The 14,141-nt window shown below is 36.5% G+C and overlaps 2 protein-coding genes across 3 annotated transcripts; one reads left to right on the plus strand and one right to left on the minus strand.

The window, feature by feature from the left end:
* Positions 1–54: 54 nt before the first annotated feature.
* On the minus strand, positions 55–6,070 carry cry5 (cryptochrome circadian regulator 5). The gene is made up of 11 exons (XM_051120615.1): positions 5,977–6,070; positions 4,757–5,022; positions 4,476–4,670; positions 4,282–4,400; positions 4,058–4,212; positions 2,675–2,815; positions 2,416–2,583; positions 2,193–2,333; positions 1,950–2,101; positions 477–697; positions 55–372 (listed from the first exon to the last, which is right to left on the minus strand). Exons 2-11 carry the CDS (start codon positions 4,969–4,971, stop codon positions 314–316), a joined length of 1,566 nt encoding a protein of 521 aa, XP_050976572.1. The 5' UTR covers positions 4,972–5,022; positions 5,977–6,070; the 3' UTR covers positions 55–313.
* Positions 6,071–6,150: 80 nt separating this feature from the next.
* Positions 6,151–12,018, plus strand: dcps (decapping enzyme, scavenger). Of its 2 annotated transcripts, XM_051120639.1 has the most exons (7): positions 6,151–6,374; positions 7,222–7,372; positions 9,980–10,125; positions 10,237–10,350; positions 10,433–10,543; positions 10,967–11,273; positions 11,404–12,017. In XM_051120639.1, the coding sequence occupies exons 1-6, from the start codon at positions 6,207–6,209 to the stop codon at positions 11,231–11,233; spliced, it is 957 nt and encodes a 318-aa protein (XP_050976596.1). In that variant the 5' UTR covers positions 6,151–6,206; the 3' UTR covers positions 11,234–11,273; positions 11,404–12,017. The 2 variants fall into 2 exon arrangements, with proteins under 2 accessions (XP_050976596.1, XP_050976595.1); XM_051120638.1 differs by having other exon boundaries at positions 6,152–6,374; positions 10,967–12,018.
* The last annotated feature ends 2,123 nt before the right edge of the window (positions 12,019–14,141 follow it).

A 14,141-nucleotide genomic window follows, 5' to 3' on the forward strand; every position in this document is an offset into this window, starting at 1 on the left:
ATGCATATTGTGGAAGACAGAAAAAAAAAAAGCTTTTTATTTTATTTTAGCACGATTTACACACAGACATGCATATGATGTATAAGTTAAAGTTAAGTAGAAAAGTAGAGGTATAAATCCAAAAAGCTGCTGAGATTTTAAAGTGCTCTCAGCCTTTGACCTTTAAAATTAACATGTTAATTTACTGCAAAACCATCATAGCTAAACAATCCCAGCTAACCAATAGCACAAAATTGTACTGTATTTTAAACATGCAAGTATCGAAGTGATAAATTAGTATTGACCCATAGTATAAAAACAGTTGAGACCAACTTTATCTCTTTGCTTTCTTCTCAAACATTTCCAGGATAGATGTCGCTTTGCGTTTTACACCTAGACAGAGAAAACAAGAAACAAAATGTCTGTCTGAGTCGAGATTCTCATAAGAAAATATATTTTTGTATATATAAATAATATTTTTAGGTCTAAATAATTACCTTTGGTGATAGTTTTTTCATCTTTGTCCTCTGGAGAGCGCTTTGCATATGCTGCTTTCATTCTCTGAATATTCTTTTTATGCACAACCTCATGGTCCACAATAGGACGAGGGTAATCTTTTCCCACGATGCACCCTGCTCTCTCCTGAACGCTCCGAGGAGCTTTCCAGGGCTCGTATATGTACTCAGGAGGGAATTTCTTCAGCACTGGAAGGTATTTCCTGAAAAAGCATTTTGTAAGTACTTGTTTCACAGATAATTTTATACTGAAACAGAATGTGCAGTTGAGGTCAAAAGTTTACATCCCCCTTTCAAAATGATTAAGAATGACAATTATTTGACCAAAATAAGAGGGATCATACAAAATGCATGTTTTTTTTTTTTTTTTTTTTTTTTTTAATTCAGTACTGTCATGAAAAAGCTATTTTACACAAATGTTGTTTACATAATAGTCCACAAGAGAAAATAGTTACATTTATAAAAATAGCCCCGTTCAAAAGTTTACATCGCCTTGATTCTTACTAGTGTGTTGTTACCTGAATGATCCACAGCTGTGTTTTTTTGTTTAGTGGTAGTTGTTTATGAGTCCCTTGTTTGGCCTGAACAGTTAAACCGCCCGATGTTCATCAGAAAAAATCCATCCTTCAGGTCCCACAAATTCTTTGGTTTTCCAGTATTTTTGTGTATTTGAACCCTCTTTGATTTTGAGATCCATCTTTTCACACTGAGGACAACTTAGGGACTCATATGCAACTATTACAGAAGGTTCAAAAGCTCACTGATGCTCCATTAGGAAACATGATGCATTAAGAGCCTGGGGGTGAAAACTTTTTGAATTTGAAGATCATGGTAAATGTAAGTTATTTTGTCTTCTAGGAAACATGTTACTATCTTCTGTAGTCTCTGAATGGCAGTACTAAATGAAAAAATATGATATTTAGGCAAAATAAGAAAAATCTTATTACACATCTCCATTCAGTTCAAAAGTTTTCACCCCTGGCTCTTAATGCATGGTTTCCTTCTGGATCATCAGTGAGTGTTTGAACCTTCTGTAATAATTTCATATGAGTCCCTCAGTTGTCCTCAGTGTGAAAAGATGGATCTCAAAATCATACAGTCATTATCGGAAAGGGTTCAAATACACAAAAATGCTGGAAAACCAAAGAATTTGTGGGACCTGAAGAATTTTTCTGAAGAACAGCAGGCAGTTTTAACTGTTCAGAACAAACAAAGAACTCATGAACGACTATCACTAAACAAAAAACAGTTGTGAATCATTCAGGTAACAACACAGTATTAAGAATCATGCAGATGTAAACTTTTGAACGGGTCATTTTTAAAAATTCAAGTATTATTTTCTCTGGTGGACAATATGCATTTTGTATGATCCCTCTAATTTTGGTAAAATAATATTTTTAATCATTCTGAAAGAAGGATGTAAATTTTTGACCTCAACTGTAAAAACAAACTAACTTAATGTAATCCCCATATTTGTCGGTTTTCTTTCCAAAGGCAATAGGAGAGTACACCCTGAAGTACTGATGGAAGAAAGCGCTGGCTGAAAGCCACTGCCAGTTTCCTGCATTTAGCGACCAATCGGCATCCAGCAGCAGCTCCTCAAATACCTTCAGACGATCGTAAACAGAAGCACAGCAAGTCAGTGATTATATCTCTAAACTATCTGTAACATAGCAGGTAAATGGGAGAAACACAAACCTTTTGGCCTTGCTCCCAGCTTATCCACAAGTCTCCTCGGGTCAGGAAACAAGCAACCGCGTGCCGGGCCAGATGGTGGATCCAGCCCTCCTGGCGTAGTTGTGTCATAATGGCATCAATGAATGGGAATCCGGTCCGACCCTGAATGCACACATGTGCATCTTCTGTATTATTGTGAATTTTAATTAATTAAAAAAAAAAAAATACAAAAAACTCACTTTACCTCTCTCCATGCAGCCAGGTGCTCGGGATTGTTGTCCCAGTCCACTTGCACACAATGAGGGTTGCCCTCCATTCGGTTGAAGTTTGGGATCCCGACAGCAGTCGTGTAGAAGAACTCTCTCCACAGCAGCTGCCCATGCAGGGAAACTGGAGGTTCAGAGTGCTTATTCTGCAAAACGACAACAATGTTGTCAGCCACACCAAGATCTTGAACTTCTGCTTGTGGCTTCTGCAAGTAATAGACAAGACGTCTGACGTACCCCTCTATACACGTCTGTGAGTCTCCACCAGAAGGTGCGTGCAGACAAACAGCCGAATCGGACATAGGGACTCAGGACGGTGGTACTGGGGATCAAGGAGTTGGGAGACGTCTGTGGTTTTTCAAACTTGCACACCCACGCCTGCAAAAAGACAAAATCAATACTTTCTGGTAAAGAATAATACTGATTTTTTTTTTTTTTTTAATTATATTTGCTTGATTTAAGCTACTTATGCTTAAACATTCACTGATGTAAAATGCACTGGACATTTACTGATGTAAAAACTGTTAAAATTGTCTATATAAAATATACAGCATGTATTGGAGGTATATTCATTCATTCATAGTAATGCATTTTAATGATGTATTATGATCACATTTTTATATTTATATAATTAATATATGTACACATTATATTTATATATTTATTATAGATATGTCATATATTTTTATACATTTACATGTAAAATATATTTTTAGAATTTATTTGTAACTGTTGTCCCTAGCTGGCACTCTTTTTGATTACCACAATGGAAAATGAAATAAAATAAACATAAAAATTAAATGAATATACACTACCAGTCAAAAGTTTTTGAATAGCAAGATTTTAAATGTTTTTTTTTTTAAGTCTCTCCAAGCATGCATTTATTTGATTCAAAGTACAGCAAAAACAGTAAAATGATTTAATATTTTTTGCTATTTAAAAAACTGTTTTCTATTTGAATATATTTTAAAATGTAATTTATTCCTGTGATTTCAAAGCTGAATTTTTAGCATCATTACTTTTAGGTTTCTTTGATGAATAGAAAGTTCAGAAGAACAGCATTCATCTGCAATAGAAAACTTTGATCAATTTAAAGCATCCTTGCTATATAATAGTATTAATTTCTATAATTTCTTTCCCAACTGACTCCATGCTTTTGAATGGAATAGTATATATTGAACAGCAAATCAGCATATTAGAATGATTTCTGAAGGATAACAACTGGAGTAATGATGCTGAATATTTAGCTTTGATCACAGGAATAAATTGCATTTTTAAATATATTAAAAAAGAAAACAGTTATTTTTAAATATTAAAAGTATTTCAAAATGTTACTATTTTGCTGTACTTTGGATCAAAATAAATGCAGGCTTAGTGAGCAAAAGTAATATCTTTAAAAAATATTTAATTAAAAAATTAAATCTTCCATTTTATATATATAGTTTAATTTTAACTGCTGTATTTTTGTCTTCTTGGTTTTTATTTTGTGTTTATACAACTCTTGTATTATTCCAACTTCAAGACAGCCTTATATGCTGAGAATAAAAAATATATAACTACTAATATAAATATAAATATAATTTATGCTCTTAATGCACAAAAATGTGTTGGGGCATGTACCCTTCTTTCCATGTGCTCGTCCAGTCTGCGCAGAGCTTCCTGTTCACCTCCTGGGAACAGATCTGGTCCTAAGGATGATGTATCCAGTCCAAGATCTTCAAGAGTTGGAATCCCAAACTCCTCTTCATGGTCCTCAGAAAATGGAGTGGACACACCTTCCAGACAAAGAGGCATTACAGTCTCATCTCATTCAGCATGATGTCCGAAAAGATGGATCTGGATACCTTTCATGTCCTCTTTGGTTGGAGCAGGAACAGGTTTTTTAGGAGAACCGATGGCCTTCACCACACTCTGGAGGCGAACGTAAGTCATGGGAGTCTTGCCGTTGTTCTCTTCGATAATCCTGTTTTTGAAAATGCAGGTGTGTGTTTTATTTTTAAATCTTTTAAAATATGATTTACAAATTTTAAAATATTACCTATCAATGTTGTAGAGAGTATGAGAAATCTTTGGGATAACTTCCACACCATGTTCCTTGGCCAACTTCATGACCTCCTCATCTCTGCTCTGACTGTACGGCTCTGTATCAACCTCGAAAGTCAACCGAGTGATCTTCCATTTCTCAAAGAGCTTTGGAAGGACCTCTGTAGGCGACCCACTGATAACAAACAGTCTAGATGTACACAAAACAAAACAAGAAATTACTCAAATAAAACCCTCAGCTCAAACTTCTGCCTCATCTTTAGTTCCCATCCCTACCTGGAGTCGAGTTTCTTCAGACTGGAGTCCAGGTCTTTGAGAGCTTCTATCAGAAATCTCCATCGGTTAATGCCGATGTGAGTGTTGTTGGAGTACCAGGGGTCCAGCAGGAACAGGGGGTAGATGTGTCTACAGTCTTTCAGGGCAGCGAGCAGAGCAGGATTATCATGTAGACGCAGCCCCTTGCGGAACCAGTGAATGGAGTTGTGGCTCATGGTCACTTTTGGGATGCGCAGACCTCCACACGGGTAGACAGATAAAAGATACTGGAAAAAATTGTATAAATAGTACGTTAACACAAAATCCAACTAAACAAATGTTCGCTAGCAGTGTTTTTGGACTATCCACCTTATTCTTAACGTGAAAGTAAGCCTATGGGTGAGACTTCCGGTTCAGTAGCCGCTATAGGGAAATAACCAGAAGAATAACAACGTGCGGTAAACGTAACACTGTTGTTCATAATGCAAATAATACACTAAAATAATACGGTAAGATACACCAATTTGCAATATCAAACAGAAAAATGAGACTGGAGGCCAGACCAATAAAATTTATAAAATGTACACTCTTATGACAAAAATATATTATTATATTTTATATATTCTGGTACCAAAACGGACTTTTATGCCACAGAAACCACACTAATATCAAACATTTTGTTCTTTTTGCTTGATATTTTGTTACAGTTTGAATTAATAGTTCTATCTATGATTAAAGTAAATTTTAAGTAAATTAGTAGCTATCATTTTTAAAATTAATTTCTGTTTTTTCACTTTAAAATATCAGACTTGTTTTTCAGTTTCTACTGACAATTATTAACTTACACGATTTCAGTTTCGAGTGTATGCTAATATAGTTAATATTAATGATAATTCATAAAGTGAACAGTTAGTACTACAAAGTATAATCGCTGTTTTTTTAAGGTAGTTTGAAAAGCATAGTGATACATTAAAATTAATTCATGGAAATTAGTCTAATGCGCCTCATCTTGTTAATAAATTGCATTATTATTGTTAATAATAATATTGCAATCAGTAGAATTCAACACCGCTAGTACAAAGAGCTTGTTAATTCTGCAGTATGCATTTTCCTTAACTTACACCGGTTCCGTTTAAAGTCTCTGCGACCAAATACGCATATTCTAAGATAATACTGCAATATAACTAAACTCTAAATACTCTATAGTTTTTGTAATCAATGAAAAAATGATCAGTACTTACGGGTTTTCTGATTACGTGAGGTCCGTCTTGCGTTTTGTAACAGTTTCTCTAACGTTACAAAAGATGTGCCATTCAGCAGCACGTGCAGCAAGTTCAGCCAATGAAAGACTGTTTACATGCCACCGGCTAACCAATCAGGATGCAGTCGGTGAGACCTGCGCAGAGGTTTATTTTGTCCCACGTGTTTAGCTCGGTGAATCCTGATTGGTTGTTGCTGAGCGAGCTGAATCATGGCGGAAAGCGAGAACGGGAGCGCTGCAAAAATACTGAAAACTGATGCGGAGAATGAGTGCGGGGACGCGGGAGAGATATCATCCGACAGCCCGGTCGCGGACTTCGAAATCACCCGAGTTTTGCGCGATGGTGCGCGGGAGAAAACCATCTTCATTCATGGGAAGGTGCGTGTGGAGAAGAGAGAGCAGAAATCACTGTGGAAAATCACCAACTACTATCAGAAATCACTAACTACCATATTTTATGTCACTAACGCATGCATATTTTTAGTAAACCAATAGTGACTACTATATCTTCTGTTCACAGTTCATTAGATACTGGCATTTTAATTAACAAGCTCTTATTCACTAATAAGTTAGTTGTGGCTAGTGCTTATTCATTAAATTTGAGTACTTCTCTGTAACTAGTAACGTTAGTGGCAGTTACATTATTACTGGTAACGAACTGGCCGAAATATTTGAAACCGTTCAGTTACAACTACTGTACTCCAGTAAAACTTACTAGTAAAACTTGTAACCTGTTACAGTTTTTCTAGTAAGTATTGGCTAATAGTTCTAATGTCTAAGTTAGTAGTAAACATAAAAATGACTTACTACTTAGTACTCGTTTATTAAATTCTATTTTTCTTTTGTTATAGATGCTAAGCCAATTGCGTATTTATGTTTTAAAGCTTTATTTGTAGCATTTTGATGTTTTATAGCTTTTAAAATAAGCTCTTAAGATAATTTTATATCATTTTAAAATAAGGTCCCACAAGTTAAGGTTAGTAAATGCACATTACCTAACAATGAACAATAGGCTTACATTTGTTGCAGTACTTATCTTTGTTAAATGAAAATGCACAATTACTGGTGTAAAAATGACTTTAGAAAATCAAAAATTTGAGCTGGGGAAGTTTTTGAAATTGGGTTGATTTGACACAGAGCTAGTTATTGAAAATCATTAAAAATATGGTTAGTTTATATGAATAAATGTTACAGTGACCTGACTGAGTTATGTTGTGTTTCCTAGGTGAAGGATCAAGATGCTGTTGTGATCCTGGAGAAAACTCCTTTCAGACAGGACATGCTGCCTGAGTTACTGAAGAGCAGTCAACTTAAGCTGGAGATGAAGAATGATGTGTACAGCACATACCAGCTTCAGGCACCTGCACACCTAAACGGTAGGATCACAACACAAGACAACATGTTTTCACCAGCCTCTGCCTCTCTATACCCTACCGAGACTGCATTTATTTGATTAAAATACAGTAAAAACAGTAGTATTGTGAAATATTGTGAAATATTATTACCATTTAAAATATATATATATATTTTGAACATATTGTAAAATGTAATTTTATTTTTGTTATGCAAAGCTGAATTTTCAGCATCATTACTCCAGTCTTCAGTGTCACATGATCCTTCAGAAGTCATTCTAATATGCTGATTTGCTGCTTGAGAAACATTTTTAGTATTATCAGTGTTGTAAACAGTGCTGTACAGTTTTTTTTTTTTTTTTTTTTTTTTTTTTAAATAAAAGTTCAAAAAGAACAGCATTTATTTGAAATATAATTTTGAGAGAGAGAGAGTGATAGGTTGTTATATTTTTATGGGTTATTCTTCATTTAACCCTTTAACTGTCAGCCCCATTTTTGAACATAGACGTGAAAGTGCACTATCCAAACTTAAATTGTTATAATTCATAAAGGAATACATTTTGTAATATGATTTTGAAGTCCCATTTCCATGGTAATATAATGTCCAATTCTAAAATGACTTTCACAGGATGAATTTTGAGGTTTTACGCTTTCAGTTAATATATAATTTCTGATGATTTCTAAAATGTGATAGAGAAAAAGGCAGTGAAAAAAGACTTTTGGTGACAAAGGTCACCCCATTGTCATCCAAGACGTTCATGTCTTTCTTTCTTCAGTCGTAAAGAGGAAAACATTTCAGGATTTTTCTCCATATAATGGACTGATATGGTGCCCCGATTTTGAACTTCCAAAATGCAGTTTAAATGCAGCTTCAAACTATCCCAAATGCAGTTGTAAACGATCCCAGCTGAGGAAGAAGGGTCTTGTCTAGCGAAACGATCGTTTTTTTTGTTTTTTTTTTTTCATTTAAAAAATACAATTTAAATACTTTTTAATCTCAAATGCTCGTCTTGTCTTGCGCTCCATGAACTTTGTGTATTCTGACTAAGACAGTTAGGGTATGTCGAAAAACTCCAATCGTATTTTCTCCCTCAACTTCAAAAATCATTTCTAAATCATCCTACATCACTGCAGAAGTACCGACCCAGTGTTTGCAAAGTAAACATGAGAAGATCAAACACCCTTAACAAAAAAGGTAAAACGGCGATATAGGACGATTTTGAAGTTAAGGGAGAACATGAGATGGGAGTTTTTCGACATACCCTAACTGTCATGAGCCGGAACAAAACAGTCCAGGCAGAGACGAGAAAAGACAAGCGTTTGACTTTAAAAAGTATATAAATTGTATTATTTTTATGAAAATAACCGATTATTTCTCTAGATAAGACCCTTCTTCCTCGGCTGGGATTGTTTACAACTGCATTTGGGATCGTTTGAAGCTGCATTTAAACTGCATTTTGGAAGTTCAAAATTGGAACACCATAGCAGTCCATTATATGGAGAAAAATCCTGAAATGTTTTCCTCAAAAAACATAATTTCTTTAAGACTGAAAAAAAGAAAGACATGAACGTCTTGCATGACAAGGGTGTGAGTACATTATATGTGAATCTTTGTTTTGGAAGTGGACTTCACTTTTAATTCGCCTGAAAATCAATCCTGTACTTTTTTTTTAACGATGTTAAAATTACAAAAATATACTTACCATTTTTTCTATGAATTTAAATCACATAGTCAATTCGTTTTATATTCATGCACAATTTCTCATTTTTGTGATAAAGAAACACTGTCCTTAATACTGCTATCATTACCTTCATGGAAAGTTTCTTCAAAAAAGTTTCAAACTTGCATGACTGCTTATTGAAAGCCCAAAGCTTATTTAACTCCATCATATACAACATACAAAATCCACGCTATCATGCATTAAAGGATTAGTTTACATGCAGAATAAAAATTTCCTGATAATTTACTCATCCCCATGTCATCCAAGATGTTCATGTCTTTCTTCAGTCGAAAAGAAAATAAAGTTTTTGAGTAAAAACCAGGATTTTTCTTCATATAGTGGACTTCAGTGGTGGCCATCAGTTTGAAGGTCTCAGTTTCAATGTAGTTTCAAAGGGTTCTACACGATCCCAGCCAAGGAGTAAGGGTCTTGTCCAGTGAAATGATCTGTCATTTTCTTAAAACAATAAAAATGAATATACTTTTTAACACAAATGCTCATCTTGCACCATCCTGACTTCACGCATTACGTAGTCACGTTGGAATGGTCACATGTAACGTAGACGGAATTACCAACCAGGTGTTTACGAAGTAACCGTGCAGAAAGTCATACGTCCTTTACAAAAAGATGTTAAAAAAAGACCCTTATTTTTCAGCTGGGATCGTGTAGACCCCTTTGGAGCTGCATTGAAAGTGCACTTCAACTCACTGATCCCCATTGAAGTCCACTATATCCTGGAATTTTTTGCTCTAAAACCTTAATTTCTTTTTGACTGTAGAAACAAAGACACAAACATCTTGGATGACATGGGGTTGAGTATATTATCAGGAAATTTTTGTTCTCAAAGTGAATTTCTCCAATAAACCAAAAATACACTTGAAGATAAAAACCATGAAATTGTTCATAACAGAAATCAAAACAACAGTGGTGTGCCCTGCGACAGAGAAGCATGTTAAGAAGTATTTGCATCAGGAGGTTTTTCTGGTCGAAGAATCCGGAGAGGATTATCGTAACCTCACATTACCATACATCAGCAGCCAGAGCTTCAGTGTGCAGGTGAGGCTTCACTGACCTCTGACCCTTTATTTCACTGTTGTTCCTGTCCCATTTGTATCCTTCTCATATGAAGTACATAATTGCACTGCCCAAGTTTATTTTTGGTTTCAGTGGGTGCACAACATATTGGAGAAGAAAGCTGAGGCTGATCGGATTGTTTTCGAGGATCCAGACCCCGATACTGGTTTTGTTCTGTTGCCCGATTTCAAGTGGGATCAAAAGCAGGTAAACCAGTAAATCAGTGTCATAATAATATTTAAGGGTGAATAAAAACCCAGTGAAAAACAGTGTTTCCTTTCCTCTCCAGCTGCAAGACCTGTATTTAATTGCTATCGTCCACCAGAAGGATGTTAAAAGTTTAAGGGATCTCACATCAGAGCACCTGCCATTACTCACAAACATTCGCAGTAAAGGAGAGGTGAGTTATGGGTCGTCTAACAAGTTCATCTACCTCAGTCTTTCTACTTCAGATGCAATTCAGTGTTTTACATGAAATTAATTGTGAAATATACTAGCAGTTTCTACGTGAGAAACTAGTTGTAGTTCTGTTGTCCACTAGATGTCACTGTTGATCTGAACATGTAAACCACTGTTGGTCTGCTCGTCCACTGCATCAGCTTGCTTTTTAAAAGCACATGCCGCAGTGGTTACCACATATGCTCTAGATATATTGAGCTGTGGTGCTCCTGTGGAAATCACCAGCCTGCAGCATGTCACAATCTCAATTTTAAAGCCCGAAAACACTGAAAACCGCAACAGGGTTTTTTCCCCAAGTACATTTGCAAGCTGTAGCATGGCTGCTCACGTAAAATTGAAATTCATGTCTTGTCTATATCCACAGGATGCCATTCAGCGGCAATACGGCGTCCCTCCGAGCAAACTGCGCGTGTACCTCCACTATCAGCCGTCCTACTATCACCTCCATGTCCATTTCACCTCTCTGGAGTACGACGCTCCAGGTTGTGGCGTGGAAAGAGCCCACTTGCTTTCCGATGTCATTCAGAACTTGCAGGCAGACTCCAGTTACTATCACAACCGCAGCCTGGCGTTCCCGCTGCGGGCCGATGATGGTTTGCTCCTCAGGTTCAAAGAGGCTGGGAAACTCTAGAGACCTGATTTTTGGAAACCTTTTTTACTTTATAATAAGTGTAAGTTCCTGTACTTGGTTAGGTTTTGTCATCAACTGCATTTGTATTAAAGTACTGATTGTTTTTACATTGTTTGGTTGTTGTTTTGTTTGCTTTTCATGCTGTGGTTGACCATGTGGACTCAACCCAGATTCATCACCCAAAACCCCAATTGTTTCGTCAGCCTGCGCACCGGTCTGTGGTGCGACGTGGAACTTCATTTTAAAGCAGAATTTGAGCCAGTGGGGCCCCAGGCCTTATTCTTTGAGGTTTTAGGGGTCCTTTGAAGAGATTTGGCTGTGACTGACAGAGCAGCGGGCCGCAACGAAGCTCCTGCGCTGTTTTTAAATCTTCTGAAGAAATGAGGAAAACCTACTGGTTTAATATTAGTCCAAGACGCATGAAGAGTAAAATATTATGAGTGCAACACAACTGATACTCTTTTTGCTTCCCAGAAAGTTTAGCTGCAGTGAGGTGTATAGATTTTCTTAACAAACATAGTTGTTTGGTTCAGAGCTCATTGTAAATCCAGGGCTAGAAAAGCAGAAAAAACAAAACTCCCCTGAAGAAAAAAGGTTGATTGTTCAAAGTTTGTTTGTGTGCTGCTTGTTTATGTGGTTCAACAGAAGATTTCACTGCTTTACATTACACAATGAAAGTCTTACAATGCCCTCTGTTCACAAAACATGGTAGAATTATTTCTGTTGGGATATCAGCTCAGGTAATACTCTTTGCACCTGAAAATAAAATTTGTCCTGAGCTACTCTTGCCTTAATCTGTATTTTGGCCTGTTTTCTTATAATATATTGTTTGGCTTTAGACAACTTTGAATATAGCACTCAAATTGTATGGACTGTGTTTTTGGTCTGTTTGGACCCAAATAGCCATTAGTTTCCATTCCCTGTTAATTAGGGAAAATGGTGAGAAATTGGAAATGACCAGTTTCTTCTTCTTCTCAAAAAATGAATTGCTTTTTTGAGGGCTTAAACATGCTTGAAAACTCATGAAACTTTTCACACATGCCAAAAGTGGTAAAAATTTACATCAGATATGGGTTTTAGAAGTGGTGTGGTAAAATGGCTTGATAGCGCCACCTATAAAATTTTTAAAAAGTGCCCCTCGAGCTATGTTTCACATAAATGTACGAAATTCGGTAGACACACCGATACCTACAAAAAAAGTATCCCGGTACGAAGTCCGAAACCCAACAGGAAGTCTGTTATTTTGTATTTGCTCAGCAAGTTTACTGCCTTTTTGCCATTTTCAGGTGCTGTATTTAAACAAACTCCTTTAAGAGATTAAAAAAAAAATCCAGTTTCACATACATGTATGAAATTCGGTAGACACGTGTAACACACCAATACCTACAAAACAGTCCCATGGTGCAACATCTGAAACCCAACAGGAACTCTGCAATTTAACACCTCTTGTGGTGCTAAACTGTGAAGATCTTGAGTTTAGTTGAAGGGTGTCTGTGGCGCCCTGACGAACTTTGATGTTTTGCCATGAAACAGGATGTTGTTATAATCCAGGCATACAAGGTCTGATCTGCACTAAAATGTTTGAGTCCTGTCCTGAACACATGGCCATGTCCATATTCAGTAATAGTCATAACGCCACCTACAAACAGGAACAGGAAGTGTTCTCCTCCTAGAGATTTAATGACGACAACTTTTGGTCAGTCTAATCTAAAGGTCTTTGTGATGTTAAATTGCGAAGAACTTGAGTTTTTGTTAAAGGGCCTGTCCATGGTTCCCTAACAAAGTTCAATGTTTCACAATGGAAAAATTAATTGTTGTAACTACAGTGAAACAATCTGCCCCAAACTTCACATGTTCGACAAGAGTCCTGGCCTGAACACATCTGAACACCAACATTCCGTTATAATCATAGCGTCACCTGCTGACAACAGAAAATTACTTGTTTTAACTAACTTAAACATGCAATGTCCAATCTGCACCAAACTTCACGTTTAGTAAAAGTCCTGGCCTGAATACATCTAAAGGCCAGTATTCAGGTATAACCATAGCGCCACCTGTTGGTGGCAGGACATGTCATGCTTTATACTAACTCAAAAATACAGTGTTCAATCTGCACCAAAATTTATATGTTTGATTGAAGTCCTGGCTTGAGACCTCTACATGCCAGTTTTCTTTTAATTTATAGTCATAGCACCACCAGCTGGCATAGGACATTTGGCACATATAATTGACTTTGACCTATTCCTCCTATATAGCTCACCATTCGCTAGTTTCCTAAAACCACCGGGTGGCGGTGAACCCGGTTGCGAGGACCCTTTCAACGCTGCTTGCAGCTTTAATTATTTTTGTGTTTGTTGCTTCCGGCTAAAATATGAGTCCTCTATCCTATTGCTTTTTCAAGTGAAAAAGTTGTCTAAATTAGGAGAAGAATGTTCGCGGATCAAACACTATTTACAAGAGAAAACCGTTCTAAACAAATATGGAACACGGGATCGACTTACTATAGATTATGGACTCATATTTTGGCCAGAAGCAACAGTTAAAACGCCTTGATAGAGTTGTTTCTCACAAACGTGCAGCTTTTCGCTTCACCTTTTGGATGGCCTGAGGGTGTGTACATTTATACATTTTCAGTTTTGTGTGAACTGTTCCTTTTAAAGCTTCACATTCAGACTGACCTGCTTCATTTATATTTAGATGATTTATAAGTTAGAGACTCTGTCATCTTTGTGTTTTTCCTCTAATGCACCTGAAGGCGCTTGCAACAAATCCCTTAGTAATGGTACTGGCACAATTATAACTAATTGCTTTCTTTCCTTAAGGGCTTTGTTGCATCTGGCCGCTGCTAATTTCAGTGTTGTCACTGTAACTGAATCACTTGTGTGCTCCCACTCATGTGGATTCGGCT

The sequence above is a fragment of the Labeo rohita genome, chromosome 10, assembly GCF_022985175.1.
Source record: "Labeo rohita strain BAU-BD-2019 chromosome 10, IGBB_LRoh.1.0, whole genome shotgun sequence".
In the NCBI taxonomy this organism is placed as follows: Eukaryota; Metazoa; Chordata; class Actinopteri; order Cypriniformes; family Cyprinidae; genus Labeo; species Labeo rohita.